The sequence below is a fragment of the Oncorhynchus masou genome, chromosome 12, assembly GCF_036934945.1.
Source record: "Oncorhynchus masou masou isolate Uvic2021 chromosome 12, UVic_Omas_1.1, whole genome shotgun sequence".
Lineage (NCBI taxonomy): Eukaryota > Metazoa > Chordata > Actinopteri > Salmoniformes > Salmonidae > Oncorhynchus > Oncorhynchus masou.
The window spans coordinates 93,650,439-93,676,602 of record NC_088223.1 but is presented as its reverse complement, the minus strand read 5'-3'; the positions used below and the strand labels follow the sequence as shown (position 1 = coordinate 93,676,602).

The following is a 26,164-nucleotide window of genomic DNA, read 5'->3' as shown; positions in this document are numbered from 1 at the left end:
GCTGTCTGGCTGGGTGGAGCGGGCTTCCTCCCGCAATAGCGTTTCTCCACCTGGTCCGCCGCGTCACCTTACTGTACCAAGAGAGGGTGTTTTAATAAGGGGAAAGCCGTAAAACGTAATACACTTTATTTTAGGTTACCGCTTCAGTGCATGATTGTAAGGTCCCCTGTTCTTCTATCCCTCACAGTGAATGTATGACGGATGTTTGAAGTCAGCCTGGATACACACATGCTCTCTCTCTCTCTCTCTGTGTGTGTGACAATGCCAGATGTGAGTGAGGGGTTTTTGAAGTTTCCTGCTGCTCTCACGGCCCCCCCCCCCCTATCTCTCTGTCAGACAAGAGCCTCTGTCAGCGATTAGCCCCCCCCCCCAAAAAAAAAATGCTATATCATAAAAATGAATTCAAACAAAAATGTGCTTTTTTTTGGTCTTAATTTAAGGTTATGGTCAGGTATAAGGTTAGCAGTGTGGTTCAGGTTAGAGTTCAGATTAGGGTTAGGTTTAAAAACACAGGAGGTTGTTGGGGGGGGGGGGATAACGGCTAATAGTAATGGGCTGGAACAGAGCGAATGGAATGGTCATTACCACAAACCAGTCCTCCCCAATTAAGGTGCCACCAGCCTCCTGTGGTTGAAATCACCTTTAAGAAGATATACTGAAGTAAAATATAAACGTAAACATGTCAAATGTTTCATGAGCTGAAATTAAAGATCCCAGAAATGTTCCATAGGCACATAAAGCTTATTTCTCTCAATTTTTTTGTGCACAAATGTGTTTACATCCCTGTTAGTGAGTATTTCTCCTTTGCCAAGATAATCCATCCACCTGACAGGTGTGGCATATCAAGAAGATGATTAAACAGTATGATCATTACACAGGTGCACCTTGTGCTGGGGACAATAAAAGGCCACTATAAAATATGCAGTTTTGTCACGCAACACAATGCCACAAATGTGTCATGTTTTGAGGGAGAGTGCAGTTGGCATGCTGACTGCAGGAATGTCCACCAGAGCTGTTGGCAGAGAATTTAATGTTCATTTCTCTATTAAAAGCTGTTCTAGAGAATTTGGCAATACCTCCAACCAGCCTCACAACCACAACCCCAACCCCAACACATCTACCTCAACCACATCATATCTACCTCAACCCCATCACATCTACCTCAACCCCATCACATCTACCTCAACCCCAACACATCTTCCTCAACCCCATCATATCTACTTCAACCCCATCATATCTACCTCAACCCCATCATATCTACCTCAACCCCATCATATCTACCTCAACCCCATCATATCTACCTCAACCCCATCATATCTACCTCAACCCCAACACATCTACCTCAACCCCATCATATCTACCTCATCCCCAACACATCTACCTGAACCCCGTCATATCTACCTCAACCCCAACACATCTACCTCAACCCCATCATATCTACCTCAACCCCAACACATCTACCTCAACCCCATCATATCTACCTCAACCCCAACACATCTACCTCAACCCCATCATATCTACCTCAACCCCAACACATCTACCTCAACCCCAGCACATCTACCTCAACCCCATCATATCTACCTCAACCCCAACACATCTACCCCAACCCCAACACATCTACCTCAACCACATCATATCTACCTCAACCCCATCACATCTACCTCAACCCCATCACATCTACCTCAACCCCAACACATCTACCTCAACCCCATCATATCTACTTCAACCCCATTATATCTACCTCAACCCCATCATATCTACCTCAACCCCATCATATCTACCTCAACCCCAACACATCTACCTCAACCCCATCATATCTACCTCATCCCCAACACATCTACCTGAACCCCGTCATATCTACCTCAACCCCAACACATCTACCTCAACCCCATCACATCTACCTCAACCCCATCATATCTACCTCAACCCCAACACATCTACCTCAACCCCAGCACATCTACCTCAACCCCATCATATCTACCTCAACCCCAACACATCTACCTCAACCCCATCATATCTACCTCAACCCCAACACATCTACCCCAACCCCATCATATCTACCTCAACCACATCACATATAGCTCAACCCCAGCACATCTACCTCAACCCCATCACATATATCTCAACCCCAATACATCTACCTCAACATATCTACCTCAACCCCAACACATCTACCTAAACCCCATCATATCTACCTCAACCCCAACACATCTACATAGACACCAAAGCATCAACCCCAACACCAACAAATCTACCTTAACCCCATCATATCTACCTCAATCCCATCATATCTACCTCAACCCCAACACATCTACTTCAACCCCATCATATCTACCTCAACCCCAACACATCTACTTCAACCCTATCATATCTACCTCAACCCCAACATATCTACCTCAACACCAAAGCATCTACCTCAACACATCTGCACACGTACACACGCACACTTTACACCCATGGAGAATCCTTCAAGGTGATGTAGTGGAAAACGATTGTAAACGATGATCTCTGTTCAAGATGAGTAAACTTACACTCCTTATATTTTCAATACGTGTTTAAGAAAAAGGTGTGTGCCGCCCTGTCCTGCCCTGCCCTGCCCTGTCCTGCCCTGCCCTGCCCTGCCCTGCCCTGCCCTGCCCTGCCCTGCCCTGCCCTGCCCTGTCCTGTCCTGCCCTGCCCTGCCCTATCCTGCCCTGTCCTATCCTGCCCTGCCCTGCCCTGCCCTGCCCTGCCCTATCCTGCCCTGTCCTATCCTGCCCTGCCCTGCCCTGTCCTGTCCTGCCCTGCCCTGCCCTATCCTGCCCTGTCCTATCCTGCCCTGCCCTGTCCTGTCCTGCCCTGCCCTGCCCTCGCCCCTCCTGCTCTGTCCTGCCCTGCCCTGCCCTGCCCTGCCCTGCCCTGCCCTGCCCTGTCCTGTCCTGCCCTGCCCTGTCCTGTCCTGCCCTCGCCTGCCCTGTAATGTCCTGTCCTAGCCTGCCCTGTCCTGTCCTGTTCTTGCCTGCCCTGCCCTGTCCTGTCCTGTTCTTGCCTGTCCTGCCCTGTCCTGTCCTCGCCTGTCCTGTCCTGCCCTGTATTGCCCTGCCCTGCCCTGCCCTGCCCTGCCCTGTCCTGCCCTGCCCTGTCCTGCCCTGTCCTGCCCTGTCCTGTCCTGCCCTCGCCTGCCCTGTAATGTCCTGTCCTAGCCTGCCCTGTCCTGTCCTGTTCTTGCCTGCCCTGCCCTGTCCTGTCCTGTTCTTGCCTGTCCTGCCCTGCCCTGTCCTGCCCTGTCCTGTCCTGTCCTGCCCTGTCCTGTCCTGCCCTCGCCTGCCCTGTAATGTCCTGTCCTAGCCTGCCCTGTCCTGTCCTGTTCTTGCCTGCCCTGCCCTGTCCTGTCCTGTTCTTGCCTGTCCTGCCCTGTCCTGTCCTCGCCTGTCCTGTCCTGTCCTGTCCTGCCCTGCCCTGTCCTGTCCTGCCCTGCCCTGCCCTGCCCTGCCCTGTCCTGCCCTGTCCTGTCCTGTCCTGTCCTGTCCTTTCCTGCCCTGGGTCTGGGTATCTGGTATGACTCACGTTGGGGATATTGAGAGCAGAGCTGCTAATTTATAACAGTTAACATGCTGACAGGACTGGTGACTGGAGGTGATGAGAGGAGAGGAAAGGAGAGAAATGAGGGGTGATGAGAGGAGGGGAAAGGAAAGGAGAGAGAGGAGACACACATCACACACACACACACACACACACACACACACACACACACACACACACACACACACACACACACACACACACACACACACACACACACACACACACACACACACACACACATACACCAAGAACAGATATTTTACACCCTTGAGGCACCAGAATAACCCAGAGGCGTAACCTAAAGCCTTAAAGTCTGGAGCAGAAAAACAACCGGGGTGACCAGGGTCTGAAACATCACAGTCTCTGTGTCAATGCGTCCATGCATCAGAATTGATCTGGACACTATTACACAATCATACATTAACACTGTACCAGCTAAAGAACACAATGCAAAAACTCTCCCTGTCAGAACTGGTTAAAACCTCCCACCCAGGAGAACAACTAGATAAACCCCTACCACCCAGGAGAACTAGATAAACCCCTACCACCCAGGAGAACGAGATAAACCCCTACCACCCAGGAGAACTAGATAAACCCCTACCACCCAGAACAACTAGATAAACACCTACCACCCAGAACAACTAGATAAACCCCTACCACCCAGAACAACTAGATAAACCCCTACCACCCAGAACAACTAGATAAACCCCTACCACCCAGGAGAACGAGATAAACCCCTACCACCCAGAACAACTAGATAAACCCCTACCACCCAGAACAACTAGATAAACCCCTACCACCCAGGACAACTAGATAAACCCCTACCACCCAGAACAACTAGATAAACCCCTACCAGCCAGGAGAACTAAATAAACCCCTACCTCCCAGGAGAACAACTAGATAAACCCCTACCACCCAGAACAACTAGATAAACCCCTACCAGCCAGGAGAACTAGATAAACTCCTACCAGCCAGGAGAACTAGATAAACCCCTACCACCCAGAACAACTAGATAAACCCCTACCACCCAGAACAACTAGATAAACCCCTACCACCCAGAACAACTAGATAAACCCCTACCACCCAGAACAACTAGATAAACCCCTACCACCCAGGACAACAACTAGATAAACCCCTACCACCCAGGAGAACTAGATAAACCCCTACCATCCAGGACAACTAGATAAACCCCTACCACCCAGGAGAACTAGATAAACCACTACCAGCCAGAACAACTAGGTAAACCACTACCAGCCAGAACAACTAGATAAACCCCTACCTCCCAGGAGAACAACTAGATAAACCCCTACCTCCCAGGAGAACAACTAGATAAACCCCTACCACCCATAACAACTAGGTAAACCACTACCAGCCAGAACAACTAGATAAACCCCTACCTCCCAGGAGAACAACTAGATAAACCCCTACCTCCCAGGAGAACAACTAGATAATCCCCTACCACCCAGGAGAACTAGATAAACCCCTACCATCCAGGAGAACTAGATAAACCCCTACCACCCAGGAGAACTAGATAAACCCCTACCAGCCAGAACAACTAGATAAACCCCTACCTCCCAGGAGAACAACTAGATAAACTCCTACCATCCAGGAGAACTAGATAAACCCCTACCAGCCAGAACAACTAGATAAACCCTTACCTCCCAGGAGAACAACTAGATAAACCCCTACCACCCAGGACAACAAGATAAACCCCTACCAGCCAGAACAACTAGATAAACCCCTACCACCCAGGAGAACAACTAGATAAACCCCTACCACCCAGGACAACAACTAGATAAACCCCTACCACCCAGGACAACAAGATAAACCCCTACCAGCCAGAACAACTAGATAAACCCCTACCACCCAGGACAACAACTAGATAAACCCCTACCACCCAGGAGAACTAGATAAACCCCTACCACCCAGGAGAACTAGATAAACCCCTACCAGCCAAAACAACTAGATAAACCCCTACCACCCAGAACAACTAGATAAACCCCTACCACCCAGGACAACAAGATAAACCCCTACCAGCCAGAACAACTAGATAAACCCCTACCATCCAGGAGAACTAGATAAACCCCTACCACCCAGGAGAACAACTAGATAAACCCCTACCACCCAGGACAACAACTAGATAAACCCCTACCAGCCAGAACAACTAGATAAACCCCTACCTCCCAGGAGAACAACTAGATAAACCCCTACCTCCCAGGAGAACAACTAGATAAACCCCTACCACCCAGGAGAACTAGATAAACCCCTACCATCCAGGAGAACTAGATAAACCCCTACCACCCAGGAGAACTAGATAAACCCCTACCAGCCAGAACAACTAGATAAACCCCTACCTCCCAGGAGAACAACTTGTAAGTCGCTCTGGATAAGAGCGTCTGCTAAATGACTTAAATGTAAATGTAAACAACTAGATAAACCCCTACCATCCAGGAGAACAACTAGATAAACCCCTACCACCCAGGAGAACTAGATAAACCCCTACCAGCCAGAACAACTAGATAAACCCCTACCTCCAAGGACAACAACTAGATAAACCCCTACCACCCAGGAGAACTAGATAAACCCCTACCTCCCAGAACAACTAGATAAACCCCTACCACCCAGGAGAACTAGATAAACCCCTACCATCCAGGACAACTAGATAAACCCCTACCACCCAGGAGAACTAGATAAACCCCTACCATCCAGGAGAACTAGATAAACCCCTACCACCCAGGAGAACTAGATAAACCCCTACCATCCAGGACAACTAGATAAACCCCTACCATCCAGGACAACTAGATAAACCCCTACCACCCATAACAACTAGATAAACCCCTACCACCCAGGAGAACAACTAGATAAACCCCTACCACCCAGGATAACTAGATAAACCCCTACCATCCAGGAGAACAACTAGATAAACCCCTACCACCCAGTAGAACTAGATAAACCCCTACCACCCAGTAGAACTAGATAAACCCCTACCACCCAGGAGAACTAGATAAACCCCTACCACCCAGTAGAACTAGATAAACCCCTACCACCCAGAACAACTAGATAAACCCCTACCACCCAGTAGAACTAGATAAACCCCTAGGAGGAGGGAGCAGAGAGGAGGTTTGCAGGTCAAGCCTACCTGGGATTCTCCCTGAGATGACTCAGCTACAGCCGATCAGAACTCAATGTGTGTGTGTGTGTGTGTGTGTGTGTGTGTGTGTGTGTGTGTGTGTGTGTGTGTGTGTGTGTGTGTGTGTGTGCGCCTCTGACCAAACACACAGCTAAGTCTGGGTGTCTACCGGGAGAGGAATTTGATCCCGTAACGTTTACAGAACCCGGGATTTGGAGGGAATGTCTTAAATTGACATGGCGGCTGGAATAAATATAATAAATAAATAAATAAATCTCATGTGAAGGTTAGAAAACGTTGTGTTCCCATCCAAAATGGCAGCCTATTCCATAGGCATTGTACTACCCTAGACCAGTGCCCTTCACTACACTGGACAAGAGCCCTTCACTAGATTAGACCAGAGCCCTTCACTACATTAGACCAGAGTCTACACTAGACCAGAGCCCTTCACTACATTAGACCAGAACCCTTCACTACATTAGACCAGAGCCCTTCACTAGACTAGACCAGAGCCCTTCACTACATTAGACCAGAGCCCTTCACTAGACTAGACCAGAGCCCTTCACTACATTAGACCAGAGCCCTTCACTACATTAGAACAGAGCCCTTCACTACACTAGACCAGAGCCCTTCACTACATTAGACCAGAGCCCTTCACTACATTAGACCAAAGCCCTTCACTACATTAGACCAGTCTACACTAGACCAGAGTCTACACTAGACCAGAGCCCTTCACTACATTAGACCAGAGCCCTTCACTACATTAGACCAGAGCCCTTCACTACACTAGACCAGAGCCCTTCACTACACTAGGCCAGAACCCTTCACTACATTAGACCAGAGCCCTTCACTACACTAGACCAGAGCCCTTCACTACACTAGACCAGCGCCCTTCACTACATTAGACCAGAGTCTACACTACACTAGACCAGAGCCCTTCACTACACTAGACCAGAGCACTTCACTACACTAGACCAGAGTCCTTCACTACACTAGACCAGCGCCCTTCACTACACTAGACCAGAGCCCTTCACTACATTAGACCAGAGCCCTTCACTACATTAGACCAGAGTCTACACTAGACCAGCGCCCTTCACTACACTAGACCAGAGCCCTTCACTACACTGGACCAGAGCCCTTCACTACATTAGACCAGAGCCCTTCACTACATTAGACCAGAGTCTACACTAGACCAGAGCCCTTCACTACATTAGACCAGAGCCCTTCAATACATTAGACCAGAGCCCTTCACTACACTAGACCAGAGCCCTTCACTACATTAGACCAGAGCCCTTCACTACATTAGACCAGAGCCCTTCACTACATTAGACCAGCGCCCTTCACTACATTAGACCAGAGCCCTTCACTACATTAGACCAGCGCCCTTCACTACATTAGACCAGAGCCCTTCACTACATTAGACCAGAGCCCTTCACTACATTAGACCAGAGTCTACACTAGACCAGAGCCCTTCACTACATTAGACCAGAGCCCTTCACTACATTAGACCAGAGTCTACACTAGACCAGAGCCCTTCACTACACTAGACCAGAGCCCTTCACTACACTAGACCAGCGCCCTTCACTACATTAGACCAGAGTCTACACTACACTAGACCAGAGCCCTTCACTACACTAGACCAGAGCACTTCACTACACTAGACCAGAGCCCTTCACTACACTAGACCAGCGCCCTTCACTACACTAGACCAGAGCCCTTCACTACATTAGACCAGAGCCCTTCACTACATTAGACCAGAGCCCTTCACTACATTAGACCAGAGTCTACACTAGACCAGAGCCCTTCACTACACTGGACCAGAGCCCTTCACTACATTAGACCAGAGCCCTTCACTACATTAGACCAGAGTCTACACTAGACCAGAGCCCTTCACTACATTAGACCAGAGCCCTTCACTACATTAGACCAGAGCCCTTCACTACACTAGACCAGCGCCCTTCACTACATTAGACCAGAGCCCTTCACTACATTAGACCAGAGCCCTTCACTACATTAGACCAGAGTCTACACTAGACCAGCGCCCTTCACTACATTAGACCAGAGCCCTTCACTACACTAGACCAGAGCCCTTCACTACATTAGACCAGAGCCCTTCACTACATTAGACCAGAGTCTACACTAGACCAGAGCCCTTCACTACATTAGACCAGAGCCCTTCACTACATTAGACCAGAGCCCTTCACTACACTAGACCAGAGCCCTTCACTACACTAGACCAGCGCCCTTCACTACACTAGACCAGAGCCCTTCACTACTTTTAAACAGAGCTACATGCGAAGCGGGACAACCGCAGCTTTAATGGCGTCCACTGCAATTGACGTTGCGCCTTTCACAGTTCATTTGTCCATCGGGATCCGGTCCTGAACCACTCAAAGTTCCCTTAATAGACTTAACGACGACCAGAAAGAAAATGTAAAATGTAAATTCAGCATGAAACTGAGCCTTCAGATGTGTCTGGTTATTGATTAGTTCAGTATGGATCAGATCATGATTCATCAACAGAATGTTCCAGAACGCTGAGGTCATTAGTGAGAGCCACTGGTTTAGAAGGTTTTTATATCCCTCAGTGTGAGTCAATGTCTGAGAACACTGTTCAGTATTCAAGGTGGCTGTTGGTTAACTTGCCCTCTGACCTTCCTGGCTGAGCCCTGTGATAGGGTCAAAACATGACTGACAGGTGGCTTTGACACAGAGGGACCGGACGAGGACTCTACAGTGACTCTGGAGATGGAGTTGACAGAGAAGGGAGAGAGAAAGAGAGAGGGGGGGGTGAGTGAAGAGGGAAGAGAGGAAGCGATAGATACAGGGGAGAGAGAGAGAGAGAGAGAGAGAGAGAGAGAGAGATAGATACAGGGAGAGAGGGAGAGAGAGAGAACGAGAGAGAGAAAGACAGAGAAAGAGAGAGTTCAGGGGTCCGCTCACCAACTAAGAATTCACAAAATGGGACAAACCCCAAATTGAAACTGCACGCAGAATTCTGCAGAAACATGTGTACAACGTAAAACACTGAATAAATCTCATGCAGAGCAGAATTATAAACGATAAACGCTAATTATCAAAATACAGAGAAAGAACAGTTCAATTCTACAACCACTTTCACTGCAAGTCAACAAAGCCTTTATGCAGTGGAGGTGATGTGATCTGTGCCTCTGGAGAAGGTACACTGTGCATGGGTCCCGACTGAAGTTTCAACTTACCCTGGTCCCCATTGATACAATACTTGGAGAGCCCGTCTTTTACTTAGTGTAACTTGCATAGATTGGTAAGCAGTCATGTCTGTTCTAGTGGCCATTTGTGCTGAGAAATAATTTTTATTTAACTTTTTTGTCCATTGTTTTTGTTTCTTAAAAAAAATTAAATTATTTCCTATTTAACTTACTTTTATAGCCTTGGTGGGTGGTTTGGAGGGAGGGAGGGAGGGTGGGAGGGAGGGAGAATGAAGAGTTCGTGTCCTGTTTCTTGAAAGTGGCAGCTCTAGCCTTTAGCTCAGTGCGGATGTTGCCTGTAATCCATGGCTTCTGGTTGGGATATGTACGTACGGTCACCGTGGGGACGACATCGTCGATGCACTTATTGATGAAGCCGATGACTGAGGTGGTATACTCCTCAATGCCATTGGATGAATCCCAGAACATATTCCAGTCTGTGCTAGAAACACAGTCCTGTAGTGTAGCATCTACGTCATCTGACCACTTCCGTATTGAAGCGAGTCACCAGTTCTCCTCCAATCAGAAGTTGCTATGATACCAGCTCTCCTCCACTCTGAAGTTGCTATGATACCAGCTCTCCTCCACTCTGAAGTTGCTATGATACCAGCTCTCCTCCACTCTGAAGTTGCTATGATACCAGTTCTCCTCCAATCAGAAGTTGCTATGATACCAGCTCTCCTCCACTCTGAAGTTGCTATGATACCAGCTCTCCTCCACTCTGAAGTTGCTATGATACCAGCTCTCCTCCACTCCGAAGTTGCTATGATACCAGTTCTCCTCCAATCAGAAGTTGCTATGATACCAGTTCTCCTCCAATCAGAAGTTGCTATGATACCAGCTCTCCTCCACTCTGAAGTTGCTATGATACTAGTTCTCCTCCAATCAGAAGTTGCTATGATACCAGTTCTCCTCCAATCAGAAGTTGCTATGATACCAGTTCTCCTGCAATCAGAAGTTGCTATGATACCAGCTCTCCTCCACTCCGAAGTTGCTATGATACCAGCTTTCCTCCACTCTGAAGTTGCTATGATACCAGCTCTCCTCCACTCTGAAGTTGCTATGATACCAGCTTTCCTCCACTCTGAAGTTGCTATGATACCAGCTCTTCTCCACTCTGAAGTTGCTATGATACCAGCTCTCCTCCACTCTATGTTCAGTGTTGTGTGTTTTATTCAGAAGTATACATGCACTTCTGAATATATAAAATTCACGTAAACACAGCCAACTCTATATCCATCTGTCACCATAGCAACGCAGGGAGAGAGAGGGATGGAGGGATGGATGGAGAGGTGGAGAGGAGGAGAGGTTCTAAATGTAGGTTTATTGTGTATCAATCGTCTGATAATAAAATACAGAGAAATATGCAGGAAGTGGGGAAGTGTGTGTGTGTGTGTGTGTGTGTGTGTGTGTGTGTGTGTGTGTGTGTGTGTGTGTGTGTGTGTGTGTGTGTGTGTGTGTGTGTGTGTGTGTGTGTGTGTGTGTGTGTGTGTCTGTGTCTGTGTGTGTGTGTGTGTGTGTGTGTCTGTGTGTGTGTGTGTGTGTGTGTGTGTGTGTGTGTGTGTGTGTGAACTGTGGATCAGAGTAGAAGGAGGATGCTCCGGTATCACATCACTCTCCTGCCAGCTAGGGGGAAATAAATCACCAACAAGCTATCATGGTCCAAACACACTAAGACAACATATTTTCCCCCTCAGGAGACTGAGAAGATTTGTCATGGGTCCTCAGATCATCAAAAGGTCCTCTACAGCTGCACCATCGAGAGCATCCTGACCGGTTGAATGACTGCCTGGTACGGTAACTGCTCAGCCTCCGACCATAAGCCACTACTAGTGCGTACTGCCCCGTACATCACTGGGGCCAAGCTTCCTGCCGTCCACGACCTCTATACCAGGCGGTGTCACCCAAGTCATAGACTCTTTTCTCTGCTACCGCTTGGTGTGTTAACTGCTGACTTTCAGGGTTGATGACCTTTTACTGCAGAGGGCTGAATCAGGTTCGCACAGAGAATGTTTCTTGGTCGTCTTAAACAAAATCTACTTTGTTAACGGAAGTATCCACCTCACACACATGGTTATGGGCTTAAAGAAGAAGACACCTGTACCATGTCAGATATAGAGTTGAAATGTTGAGTTTGCATCCAAGTATTAAACTTTATAACCATCACAGAAGACTGAAATGTAACAAGATTTTTGGCTGCATTTTTTATTTATTTACGTTTATTAATTGTAAAATTCTGAACATTTGAATAACATTCCACCCATGAGGTCACTCTGTCATTTTTTTTCAATTTGTGAGTGTTTTTGTGGTGGTGGTTTCTCTTCTCCTAGGCAATCAGCAATTACTACCGGGAGGTGTGTTCTTCATCTTCGCAAGCCAATCAGCAATTACTACCGGGTGGTGTGTTCTTCATCTTCGCAAGCCAATCAGCAATTACTACCGGGAGGTGTGTTCTTCATCTTCGCAAGCCAATCAGCAATTACTACCGGGTGGTGTGGTGTTCATCTTCGCAAGCCAATCAGCAATTACTACTGGGAGGTGTGTTCTTCATCTTCGCAAGCCAATCAGCAATTACTACCGGGTGGTGTGTTCTTCATCTTCGCAAGCCAATCAGCAATTACTACCGGGAGGTGTGTTCTTCATCTTCGCAAGCCAATCAGCAATTACTACCGGGAGGTGTGTTCTTCATCTTCGCAAGCCAATCAGCAATTACTACCGGAAGGTGTGTTCCTCATCTTCGCAAGCCAATCAGCAATTACTACCGGGAGGTGTGTTCTTCATCTTCGCAAGCCAATCAGCAATTACTACCGGGTGGTGTGTTCTTCATCTTCGCAAGCCAATCAGCAATTACTACCGGGAGGTGTGTTCTTCATCTTCGCAAGCCAATCAGCAATTACTACCGGGTGGTGTGTTCTTCATCTTCGCAAGCCAATCAGCAATTACTACCGAGAGGTGTGTTCTTCATCTTCGCAAGCCAATCAGCAATTACTACCGGGAGGTGTGTTCTTCATCTTCGCAAGCCAATCAGCAATTACTATCGGATCAGCAATCAGTAATAGTACTTCAGTCTCCCCTGTTTTCTCGGCTGCAGCTGTAAGCGGCGGTCTCGTCACCGTCACCAAAGACCGTCACCGTCACCAAAGACCGTCACCAAAACAAAGACCGTCACCGTCACCAAAGACCGTCACCAAAACTAAGACCGTCACCAAAACTAAGACCGTCACCAAAACTAAGACCGTCACCAAAATTAACACCATCACCAAAGACCGTCACCAAAACTAACACCGTCACCAAAGACCGTCACCAAAACTAACACCGTCACCAAAGACCGTCACCAAAACTAACACCATCACCAAAACTAAGACCGTCACCAAAACTAAGACCGTCACCAAAACTAAGACCGTCACCAAAACAAAGACCGTCACCAAAACTAACACCGTCACCAAAACTAAGACCGTCACCAAAACAAAGACCGTCACCAAAACAAAGACTGTCACCAAAACTAACACCATCACCAAAACAAAGACCGTCACCAAAACTAAGACCGTCACCAAAACTAAGACCGTCACCAAAACAAAGACCGTCACCAAAACTAACACCGTCACCAAAACTAAGACCGTCACCAAAACTAAGACCGTCACCAAAACAAAGACCGTCACCAAAACAAAGACTGTCACCAAAACTAACACCGTCACCAAAACAAAGACCGTCACCAAAACTAAGACCGTCACCAAAACTAAGACCGTCACCAAAACAAAGACCGTCACCAAAACTAACACCGTCACCAAAACTAAGACCGTCACCAAAACTAAGACCGTCACCAAAACTAAGACCGTCACCAAAACAAAGACCGTCACCAAAACTAAGACCGTCACCAAAACTAAGACCGTCACCAAAACAAAGACCATCACCAAAACTAAGACCGTCACCAAAACTAAGACCGTCACCAAAACTAAGACCGTCACCAAAACTAAGACCGTCACCAAAACTAAGACCGTCACCAAAACTAAGACCGTCACCAAAACTAAGACCGTCACCAAAACAAAGACCGTCACCAAAACAAAGACCGTCACCAAAACAAAGACCGTCACCAAAACTAACACCGTCACCAAAACTAACACCGTCACCAAAACTAAGACCGTCACCAAAACTAAGAAGGTTCCAGTTGTTCTGCAGATTTATGAGAGGAAGGATCCAGTCCAAATCAAATCAAATTTTATTTGTCACATACACATGGTTAGCAGATGTTAATGGTCACATACACATGGTTAGCAGATGTTAATGGTCACATACACATGGTTAGCAGATGTTAATGCGAGTGTAGCGAAATGCTTGGGCTTCTAGTTCCGACAATGCAGCAATAACCAACAAGTAATCTAACTAACAATTCCAAAACTACTGTCTTATACACAGTGTAAGGGGATAAAGAATATGTACATAAGGATATATGAATGAGTGATGGTACAGAGCAGCATAGGCAAGATACAGTAGATGGTATCGAGTACAGTATATACATATGAGATGAGTATGTAAACAAAGTGGCATAGTTAAAGTGGCTAGTGATACATGTATTACATAAAGATGCAGTAGATGATATAGAGTACAGTATATACGTATACATATGAGATGAGTAATGTAGGGTATGTAAACATTATATTAGACAGCATTGTGTAAGCATCATTTCCCATCAATTCCCATTATTGAAGTGGCTGGAGTTGAGTCAGTGTGTTGGCAGCAGCCACTCAATGTTAGTGGTGGCTGTTTAACAGTCTGATGGCCTTGAGATAGAAGCTGTTTTTCAGCAAACTTGATGATTGACTCGGAGGCGTGTGTGGCCACGCAGTCGTGGGTGAACAGGGAGTAGAGGAGAGGGCTCAGAACGCACCTTTGTGGGGCCCCAGTGTTGAGGATCAGCGGGGTGGAGATGTTGTTGCCTACCCTCACCACCTGGGGGCGGCCCGTCAGGAAGTCCAGTACCCAGTTGCACAGGGCGGGGTCGAGACCCAGGGTCTCGAGCTTGATGACGAGCTTGGAGGGCACTATGGTGTTAAATGCATTCTCTCACTTGAGTATCTTACCTAGTTATTTACACATTATCTCATTTTGCTCTTTTATATCTTTGTCAATTATGTATTTGTTTTCTATACTTGTTTGCTTCTCTCCCTGTGAGCTTTACAGATGCTTCCTGTCCCTAGGTTGCAAATCTAATTTAGTATCTATCTAATCTAGTACCCTGCGCGCAAAACACATGTGGAATTCTCTGGCAGCGTTTGGGACTGCCAAGTTCATCTTGACATTTTGGCCATGATGGAGACATGGATCACTCTAGAGAACATTGCTACTCCAGCTGCTCTGTCCTCATCTGACTGTATTTTCTCTCATAGTCCGAGATCATCTGGTCGTCACGGGGATGGCACAGGGCTACTCATGTCTCCTAGGTGGAGGTGTTCTCTTTTCTCCCTCTCTCTCACCTGTCCATCTCCTCATTTGAATTCGGTGGCGTCACTGTCACTTGTCCACTCAAGCGTAACATTGTTGTCATCCATGTCTCACCAGGTGCCCTTAGAGTTCCTCAATGAGCTAGACACCTTGATAAGCTCATTTACTGATGATGGCTCTCGGGCCTTTACAACTTCAACCTCCTGACGTATGCCTTCCATTTCTTTCTTTCTTTCCAACTCTCTTTCCCACCTCCTTGACACTTTGTTGACCGTGAACCATCAGATCCTCCTCTCCACCCTCTCAGGGCTGGGTGTCTCAGGCTCTATCAGGTCCTCCTCTCCACCCTCTCAGGGCTGGGTGTCTCAGGCTCTATCAGATCCTCCTCTCAGGGCTGGGTGTCTCAGGCTCTATCAGGTCCTCCTCTCCACCCTCTCAGGGCTGGGCGTCTCAGGCTCTATCAGATCCTCCTCTCAGGGCTGGGTGTCTCAGGCTCCATCAGATCCTCCTCTCCACCCTCTCAGGGCTGGGTGTCTCTGGCTCTATCAGATCCTCCTCTCCACCCTCTCAGGGCTGGGTGTCTCAGTCTCTATCAGATCCTCCTCTCAGGGCTGGGTGTCTCAGTCTCTATCAGATCCTCCTCTCCACCCTCTCAGGGCTGGGTGTCTCTGGCTCTATCAGATCCTCCTCTCCACCCTCTCAGGGCTGGGTGTCTCAGGCTCTATCAGATCCTCCTCTCAGGGCTGGGTGTCTCAGGCTCTATCAGATCCTCCTCTCCACCCTCTCAGGGCTGGGTGTCTCAGTCTCTATCAGATCCTCCTCTCAGGGCTGGGTGTCTCAGTCTCTATCAGATCCTCCTCTCCCACCCTCTCAGGGCTGGGTATCTCAGGCTCCATCAGATCCTCCTCTCCACCTCTCAGGGCTGGGTGTCTCAGTCTCTATCAGATCCTCCTCTCCACCCTCTCAGGGCTGGGTGTCCCAGGCTCTATCAGATCCTTCTCTCTACCCTCTCAGGGCTGGGTGTCTCAGTCTCTATCTGATCTTCCTCTCCACCCTCTCAGGGCTGGGTGTCTCAGGCTCTATCAGGTCCACCTCTCAGGGCTGGGTGTCTCAGTCTCTATCAGATCCTCCTCTCCACCCTCTCAGGGCAGGGTGTCCCAGGCTCTATCAGATCCTTCTCTCTACCCTCTCAGGGCTGGGTGTCTCAGTCTCTATCTGATCTTCCTCTCCACCCTCTCAGGGCTGGGTGTCTCAGGCTCTATCAGGTCCACCTCTCAGGGCTGGGCGTCTCAGGCTCTATCAGATCCTCATCTCCACCCTCTCAGGGCTGGGTGTCTCAGGCTCTATCAGATCCTCCTCTCCACCCTCTCAGGGCTGGGTGTCTCAGTCTCTATCAGGTCCTCCTCTCCACCCTCTCAGGGCTGGGTGTCTCAGGCTCTATCAGATCCTCCTCTCCACCCTCTCAGGGCTGGGTGTCTCAGTCTCTATCAGATCCTCCTCTCCACCCTCTCAGGGCTGGGTGTCTCAGTCTCTATCAGATCCTCCTCTCCACCCTCTCAGGGCTGGGTGTCTCAGTCTCTATCAGATCCTCCTCTCCACCCTCTCAGGGCTGGGCGTCTCAGTCTCTATCAGATCCTCCTCTCCACCCTCTCAGGGCTGGGTGTCTCAGTCTCTATCAGATCCTCATCTCCACCCTCTCAGGGCTGGGTGTCTCAGTCTCTATCAGATCCTCCCCTCCACCCTCTCAGGGCTGGGTGTCTCAGTCTCTGCACACTTTTGGATTTCATCCTCCCTGCGGATGAAACTCACTACGTTTCTACTTTCTCCCTTCGGATACCCAGGTGGCGGCACACATCTCTGCGTGCTTGGCAGATATGTCAGTTTGAATATCGGCCCACCACCTCTTGCTCAACCTCCACAAGACAGAGCTGCGCTTCCTCCCGGGGAATGCCTGCCCACTTAAAGACCTCACCATCATGGTTGACAACTCCACGTCACCCACCCAGAGTACAAATACCCTTGGCGTGACCCTGGACAACACCCTGTCGTTCTCTGCAAACATCAAAGCAGCTCCTACAGGTTTATTATTATTATATTATATTATTATATATTATTATATATTATTATTATATATATATATTATTATTATTATATTTTAATATTTTATATATTATATTATTATATATTTTTTTCAATTTTCGTCTAAATGACATACCCAAATCTAACTGCCTGTAGCTCAGGCCCTGTAGCAAGGATATGCATATTCTTGATACCATTTGAAAGGAAACACTTTGAAGTTTTTGGAAATGTGAATTGAATGTAGGAGAATATAAAACAATAGATCTGGTAGAAGAAAATACAAAGAAAAAAAAACAACCAGTCTTTTTTCTACCAGCATCTTTGAAATGCAAGAGAAAGGTTGTAGTTATCGCTGGTCAATCTGTTTGTCATTCTGATACACTGTTGCCATCTTGTGGACAAATGAGTTAACAACAAGACTTTTAGTGTAAAGTCCCAAAGGTACATTTGGGCAAATCGTGAAGGAGACATTCACATTGATATAAAACATTGCTGCAAGAATATCATCAGATCTGTTGGACTTTGATTTAGCTTTTTCATTATTAGTAGACATATTATATGTTTAACATTTGCAAAACAACCAGATTTCATAACTTATCATTTTTGTCCAAACAAGGTTAGGAGCTACATTTTATGACATATACATGGTTTCCGGCTATCAAGCTAGTTTTGCTTGATCCCGATTGGTGCTTATTTGACAAAGATACAGTCGTTCAAGAGATGGCCGCCCGGCGTGCCATGAAGGCGTCGCTCTCTGACCAATTATGGTCTCCTATAGGATACCCTAGGAAATAGTGAAGTCTTGCTACCTTCTAGGATCTCTGAGGAATAGATACGAATGTGATTTGACTCGTTGAAACAAGGTTTTGGGTGAGATTTTCACAGATTTCTTTCTTTGCAAATTGAACGAGTGGAAATACAAAACCGATCTTGCTATATGGATCTTTTTAGGACATGAAAAATGATTTTATCTAACAAAACGACACTTCATGTTATCGCTGGGACCCTTTGGATGATAATTCAGAGCAAGATGATTTACAACTGTCCGGTTGACGGAACGCAGATCCTTTAAATTAACAGTATGAACCAATCAGAATGGACGAAGAAATCACTTTGAATCACATTGAAATCACATGGAATGTATGTGAATGTAGGTGTTGCCATCTTCACACTTATAAAGAAAAAATAGAACTTTCATTATTTAAAAACATAAAATACTGTCATACCATCCAAAATTAGAAAAAATACCGTGATGTGATATTTTGGCCACATCGCCCAGACCTAATCTACGCCTACTACCTAATCTACGCCTACTACCAAATCTACGCCTACTACCTAATCTACGCCTACTACCTAATCTACGCTCTCGTTCACCTTTTCCATTCGCTTATGGACTTCAGTGCTCAACACAACAGCTACAGTGGGGCAAAAAAGTATTTAGTCAGCCACCAATTGTGCAAGTTCTCCCACTTAAAAAGATGAGAGAGGCCTGTAATTTTCATCATAGGTACACTTCAACTATGACAGACAAAATGAGAAGAAAAAAAAATCCAGAAAATCACATTGTAGGATTTTTAATGAATTATTTTGCACATTTTTTTTTTCATCTGTGATCACCCGAAAGAAACTCCAAGCCTCCTTTATATCATAACCGCTATGCAGCCTACATCGTTTTCCCCCCGTAGAATCATAGTCAACATAGCTACTAGAACTACATGTTAGTAAATACACAATCTAATCCATGCGTACAATCACGCAGTACAGTGTACAGCAAGCAGTTACACCGACGGGACCCCAGTGGCAATACATTTATAAAACCGAAAGCTTACCTTGACTTCGAAGAGTAGCCGTGTTGGATATCCTTAGCCAGCTAGCTAACATAAGTAGGATGAGAAGCACGAGCCTCCTAGGTTTTGTATCGAAGACAATGAGCTAGCTGTCGTCCTGCTACACCATGTTGCTACCCTAGAGGCTACTGTAGACCATTGCAAAACTGTGTGTTTTAATACGTTTTGTACACACACACACACACTCTTTTGTTGGTTCATGTGTGAGTGCAAGTTCAGCCCGAGAGCGGCATAAATGCACACACAGTCACCCTGTCTCCTGAGAGGTTGAAAGTGGCATGAACACACACACACACACACACACACACACACACACACACACACACACACACACACACACACACACACACACACACACACACACACACACACACACACACACACACTCACACTCACAGACACCCTGTCTCCTGAGAGGTCGAGTGTAGCATGGATACACACACACATCCTTTCTTTTTCTTTCGGTTGTAGCATGACCCAGCAGCCTCTGGGGTGCCATTACCCAGACTGCCCTCATCCTGCTGGACTATCAGCGACAGTAACGTGACCCGTGTCTAGGCTGGTGGTGCCACCCTGAACACACATATTCATGTAAACACTTCGGCCCAGTAAAAACACACAGAATGACACCCTGTCGCCATGACAACTCCCCGTGGTCGCCATGTGCCAGTCAATAAGAAAGGACACAATCCAAAATGTGAACAACATTCAAAATGTATTTATTTAGAATAAAACAAAATGTCCAAACTACCTCCAGTAAAGCCACTATACACTCAGTCATCTAACCCATCCAACCCAGAGCAACAGAGTCAAGGGCACAAGCACAGATCCCCCATCCAGTCAAATTGGGGACTCGAACCAGCCCCCCCCCCCCCCCCGAAAATGCCCAATGCATCAACAACCAACAACAAAAACAAAATTGTAAAAAGAAAACAACAACAAAAGACAGGAAAACAAAACAGCTGGATACGATTCAGTGCATGTTTACGTGTGTATGTGTCCATGTGTGCACGCTTACAATCACTTGCGTGGCAAAACAGGCATTGAATGAAACAACGTTCCTTATTTTGGTGGTTTTTTTTGGACAGTATATTTTTTATTTTTTTAACTTTTATCTTTTGACCGTCATTCTAAACTCCGCCCAGCAACTTCACTCCCACTTGACTTCAGTTCCTCATTGTTACGCGGGTGTGTGAGTAAAAATCAGGCGCAGAGAAAGAGAAACCAGAGCCCATCAAGCACACAAATAGACACAGGTGCAACTAATAAGACAAAACAAACAGACAATGAAAAAGGGATCGGTGGCGGCTAGCAGGCTGGCGACGACGACCACCGAGCACCGCCCCAACAGGCTGAAGTCATGACACACATTCCAACCTTCGGTTTCCCCTCAGCCCACCTCTCTCTCTATTGGCCATCCTCTTCGGATTTCTACACACAATGCAACTTTCAACTTTCAACTATGTCGTTTAATAGTCGTTTAACAGTTGAAGTCGGAAGTTCACATACATACTTATAAACTCAGTTTTTCACAATTCCTGGAAATCTGGATTAGACATCAATGAGGTTGAGGTTAGATCAGATCCCCTTAATGGAGAAACAATGGTTTATTACCCCATCACTTCCTCTTCCTGTCTAACCATAAAAGATGTAAGGGTTGGAGAGAAGGAGGAGGGCCTAAATTGGAGAATACTGTTGAAGTTGGAAGTTGACATACACTTAACATTTAAACTCAGTTTTTCACAATTCCTGACATTTAATCATTGTAAAGAATTCCCTGTCTTAGGTCAGTTAGGATCTCCACTTTATTTTAAGAATGTGAAATGTCAGAATAATTGTCAGAGAGAATGATTTATTTCAGCTTTTAGTTCTTTCATCACATTCCCAGTGGGTCAGAAGTTTACATACACTCAATTCATATTTGGTAGCATTGCCTTTAATTTGTTTAACTTGGGTCAAACGTTTCTGGTAGCCTTCCACAAGCTTCCCACAATAAGTTGGGTGAATTTTGGCCCATTCCTCCTGACAGAGCTGGTGTAAATGAGTCAGGTTTGTAGGCCTCCTTGCTCAAATGCGCTTTTTCAGTTCTGCCCACAAATGTTCTATTTGATTGAGGCCAGGGCTTTGTGATGGCCACTCCAATACCTTGACTTTGTTGTCCTTAAAGACATTTTGCCACAACTTTGGAAGTATGCTTGGGGTCATTGTCCATTTGGAAAACCCATTTGCGACCAAGCTTTAACTTCCTGACTGATGTCTTGAGACGTTGCTTCAATATATCTAAATAATTATCCTTCCTAATGAAGCCATCTGTTTTGTGAAGTGCACCAGTCCCTCCTGCAGCAAAGCACCTCCACAACATGATGCTGCCACCCCCGTGCTTCACGGTTGGGATGGTGTTCTTTGGCTTTTCCTCCAAACATAACGATGGTCATTATGGCCAAGCAGTTCTATTTTTGTTTCATCAGACCAGAGAACTTTTCTCCAAAAAGTAGGATATTTGTCCCAATGTGCAGATGAAAACTATAGTCTGGCTTTTTTATGGTGGTTTTGGAGCAGTGGCTTCTTCCTTGCTGAGCGGCTTTTCAGGTTATGTCGATATAGGACACGTTTTACTGTGGATATAGATACAGTTGTACCTGTTTCCTCCAGCATCTTCACAAGGTCCTGTTCTGATATTGATTTGCACTTTTCGCACCAAAGTACGTTCATCTCTAGGAGACAGAACAACAGCAAAGGACCTTGTGAAGATGCTGGAGCGGTATGATGACTGCGTGGTCCCGTGGTGTTTATACTTGCATACTATTGTTTGTACAGATGAACGTGGTACCTTCAGGCATTTTGAAATTGCTCCCAAGGATGAACCAGACTTGTGGAGTTCTGCAATTTCTTTTCTGAGGTCTTGGCTGATTTCTTTTGATTTTCCCATGATGTCAAGCAAAGAGGCACTGAGTTTGAAGGTAGGCCTTGAAATACATCCACAGGTACACCTCCAATTGACTCAATGATGTCAATTAGCCTTTAAGAAGCTTCTAAAGCTATGGCTAATTGACATGACATCATTTTCTGGAATTTTCCAAGCTCTTTAAAGGCACAGTCAACTTAGTGTACGTAAACTTCTGACCCAATGGAATTGTGATACAGTGAATTATAAGTGAAATAATCTCTGTAAACAATTGTTGGAAAAATGACTTGTGTCATGCACAAAGTAGATAAGAAAGTCAAAAGTATAGTTCGTTAACAAGAAATGTGGTTGAAAAACGAGTCGCTAACCATGTGACTGGTTCCCTTGCTTTTTAAAATCAGCATTTTTAGAGAGCGATGAACTAAAATAATTCATAATTCAACTTGAACGTAACAAACTGATCACTTTTTAAATTCAATTTCGTGACAGAACCAGAACTCACTGTACAAGCAATATCAACGCTCTTCTGCTAAATTTACGTGTGGAGTGACCCTTCTCGCTATTGAGACGGGAAGATACACAAACACTCTGTGCGTGTGTGTGTGTGTGTGTGTGTGTGTGTGTGTGTGTGTGTGTGTGTGTGTGTGTGTGTGTGTGTGTGTGTGTGTGTGTGTGTGTGTGTGTGTGTGTGTGTGTGTGTGTGTGTGTGATAAACACCCACTAAAGGGAATGTTACCTGTTGATGGGCTGGTCATCCTGGGTCCACCCTGACAAGAAACAGAGACAAAAGAGTATCATACTACTCGACTCTCATCCAACACTTCCCACACTGCCCCTACTCGGATGGTATCACAGAGACACCGTCCCAACCTTCGCTCTATCTCCCCCGCAATATATACTATACTCCTCTTCCATCCTATCATCTCTTCCCTCTGCTCATACCTTCTCCAACCTATCTCCTGATTCTGCCTCCTCAACCCTCCACTCTTCCCTTTCTGCATCCTTTGACTCTCTATGTCCCCTATCCTCCAGGCCGACACTCGGTCCTACACAGAGACACCTCCCGCTCCGTGGCTCAATACGACTCACTGCGAGCTCACAGAACATAATATGCTCCGGGCAGCCGGCGGAAATGGAGGAAAATCGCCTCCCTGCGGACCTGGCATCCTTTCACTCCCTCCTCTCTACATTTTCCTCCTCTGTCTCTGCTGCTAAAGCCACTTTCTTCCAGAGACACTAAATTCCAAGCATCTGCCTCTAACCCTAGGAAGCTCTTTGCCACCTTCTCCTCCCTCCTGAATCCTCCTCCCCCTCCTCCCCCTCCACCCTCTCTGCAGATGACTTACACACGTCAACCATTTTGAAAAGAAGTCGACGACATCCGATCCTCGTTTGCTAAGTCAAACGACACCGCTGGTTCTGCTCACACTGCCCTACCCTGTGCTCTGACCTCTTTCTACACCCCTCTCTCTCCAGATGAAATCTCGCTTCTTGTGACGGCCGGCCGCCCAACAACCTGCCCGCTTGACCCTATCCCCTCCTCTCTTCTCCAGACCATTTCCGGAGACCTTCTCCCTTACCTCACCTCGCTCATCAACTCATCCCTGACCGCTGGCTACATCCCTTCCGTCTTCAAGACACAGCGAGAGTTGCACCCCTTCTGAAAAAACCTACACTCGATCCCTCCGATGTCAACAACTACAGACCAGTATCCCTTCTTTCTTTTTCTCTCCAAAACTCTTGAACGTGCCGCCCTTGGCCAGCTCTCCCGCTATCTCTCTCAGAATGACCTTCTTGATCCAAATCAGTCAGGTTTCAAGACTAGTCATTCAACTGAGACTGCTCTTCTCTGTATCACGGAGGCGCTCCGCACTGCTAAAGCTAACTCTCTCTCCTCTGCTCTCATCCTTCTAGACCTATCGGCTGCCTTCGACACTGTGAACCATCAGATCCTCCTCTCCACCCTCTCCGAGTTGGGCATCTCCGAGCGCGGCCCACGCTTGGATTGCGTCCTACCTGACAGGTCGCTCCTACCAGGTGGCGTGGCGAGAATCTGTCTATACACACGCCACGCAATATATACTCACCACTGGTGTCCCCCAGGGCTCTGTTCTAGGCCCTCTCCTATTCTCACTATACACCAAGTCACTTGGCTCTGTCATAACCTCACATGGTCTCTCCTATCATTGCTATGCAGACGACACACAATTAATCTTCTCCTTTCCCCCTTCTGATGTCCAGGTGGCGAATCGCATCTCTGCATGTCTGGCAGACATATCAGTGTGGATGACGGATCACCACCTCAAGCTGAACCTCGGCAAGACGGAGCTGCTCTTCCTCCCGGGGAAGGACTACCCGTTCCATGATCTCGCCATCACGGTTGACAACTCCATTGTTTCCTCCTCCCAGAGCGCTAAGAACCTTGGCGTGATCCTGGACAACACCCTGTCGTCCTCAACTAACATCAAGGCGGTGGCCCGTTCCTGTAGGTTCATGCTCTACAACATCCACAGAGACGCCCCTGCCTCACACAGGAAGCGGCGCAGGTCCTAATCCAGGCACTTGTCATCTCCCGTCTGGATTACTGCAACACACGCTGTTGGCTGGGCTCCCTGCCTGTGCCATCAAACCCCAGACACACACAATATATACAATACACACACAGACACAACTCATCCAGAACGCCGCAGCCCGTCTGGTGTTCAACCTTCCCAAGTTCTCTCACGTCACCCCGCTCCTCCGCTCTCTCCACTGGCTTCCAGTTGAAGCAATATATCGCATCCGCTACAAGACCATGGTGCTTGCCTACGGAGCTGTGAGGGGAACGGCACCGCAGTACCTCCAGGCTCTGATCAGGCCCTACACCCAAACAAGGGCACTGCGTTCATCCACCTCTGGCCTGCTCGCCTCCCTACCACTGAGGAAGTACAGTTCCCGCTCAGCCCAGTCAAAACTGTTCGCTGCTCTGGCCCCCCAATGGTGGAACAAACTCCCTCACAGACACACGCCAGGACAGCGGAGTCAATCACCACCTTCCGGAGACACCTGAAACCCCACCTCTTCAAGGAATACCTAGGATAGGATAAGTAATCCTTCTCACCCCCCTCCCCCTTAATGATTTAGATGCACTATTGTAAAGTGGCTGTTCCACTGGATGTCAGAAGGCGGTGGCCCGTTCCTGTGTGGCTCAGTCGGTAGAGCATGGCGCTTACAACGCCAAGCGTACACACAATATATACAATATATACCCACAGGGGCCACCCATATGTAAAAGTAGTGGCCCCAGCCGACTTGTAAGTCGCTTTGGACAAAAGCGTCTACTAAATGGGATATATTATATTATTATTATATATTATTATTATTATTAGAACGTGAATTCACCAATTTGTAAGTCGCTCTGGATAATAGCGTCTGCTAAATGACTTAAATGTAAATGTAAATGTAATACACACAATATATACAATATATACAATATATACAATACACACACAGAGACACATACACACAATATATACAATATATACAATATACACACAGAGACACACATACACACAATATATACAATACACACACAGAGACACACATACACACAATATATACAATATATACAATATACACACAGAGACACACATACACACAATATATACAATACACACACAGAGACACATACACACAATATATACAATACACACAGAGACACACATACACACAATATATACAATATATACAATACACACACAGAGACACATACACACAATATATACAATATACACACAGAGACACATACACACAATATATACAATATACACACACACAGAGACACACATACACACAATATATACAATATACACACAGAGACACACATACACACAATATATACAATATATACACACACAGAGACACACATACACACAATATATACAATATATACACACACAGAGACACACATACACACAATATATACAATATATAC

General features: G+C 46.7%; 1 protein-coding gene across 1 annotated transcript in view; it reads right to left on the bottom strand.

Annotated features, from left to right (window-relative positions):
* LOC135549435 (stAR-related lipid transfer protein 13-like) overlaps positions 1 to 26,164 on the bottom strand; it is an 85,214-nt gene that overhangs the window by 39,980 nt on the left and 19,070 nt on the right. Inside the window, 1 exon segment of the mRNA XM_064979404.1 lies at positions 22,928 to 22,958. Coding sequence (XP_064835476.1) covers positions 22,928 to 22,958 — 31 coding nt within the window.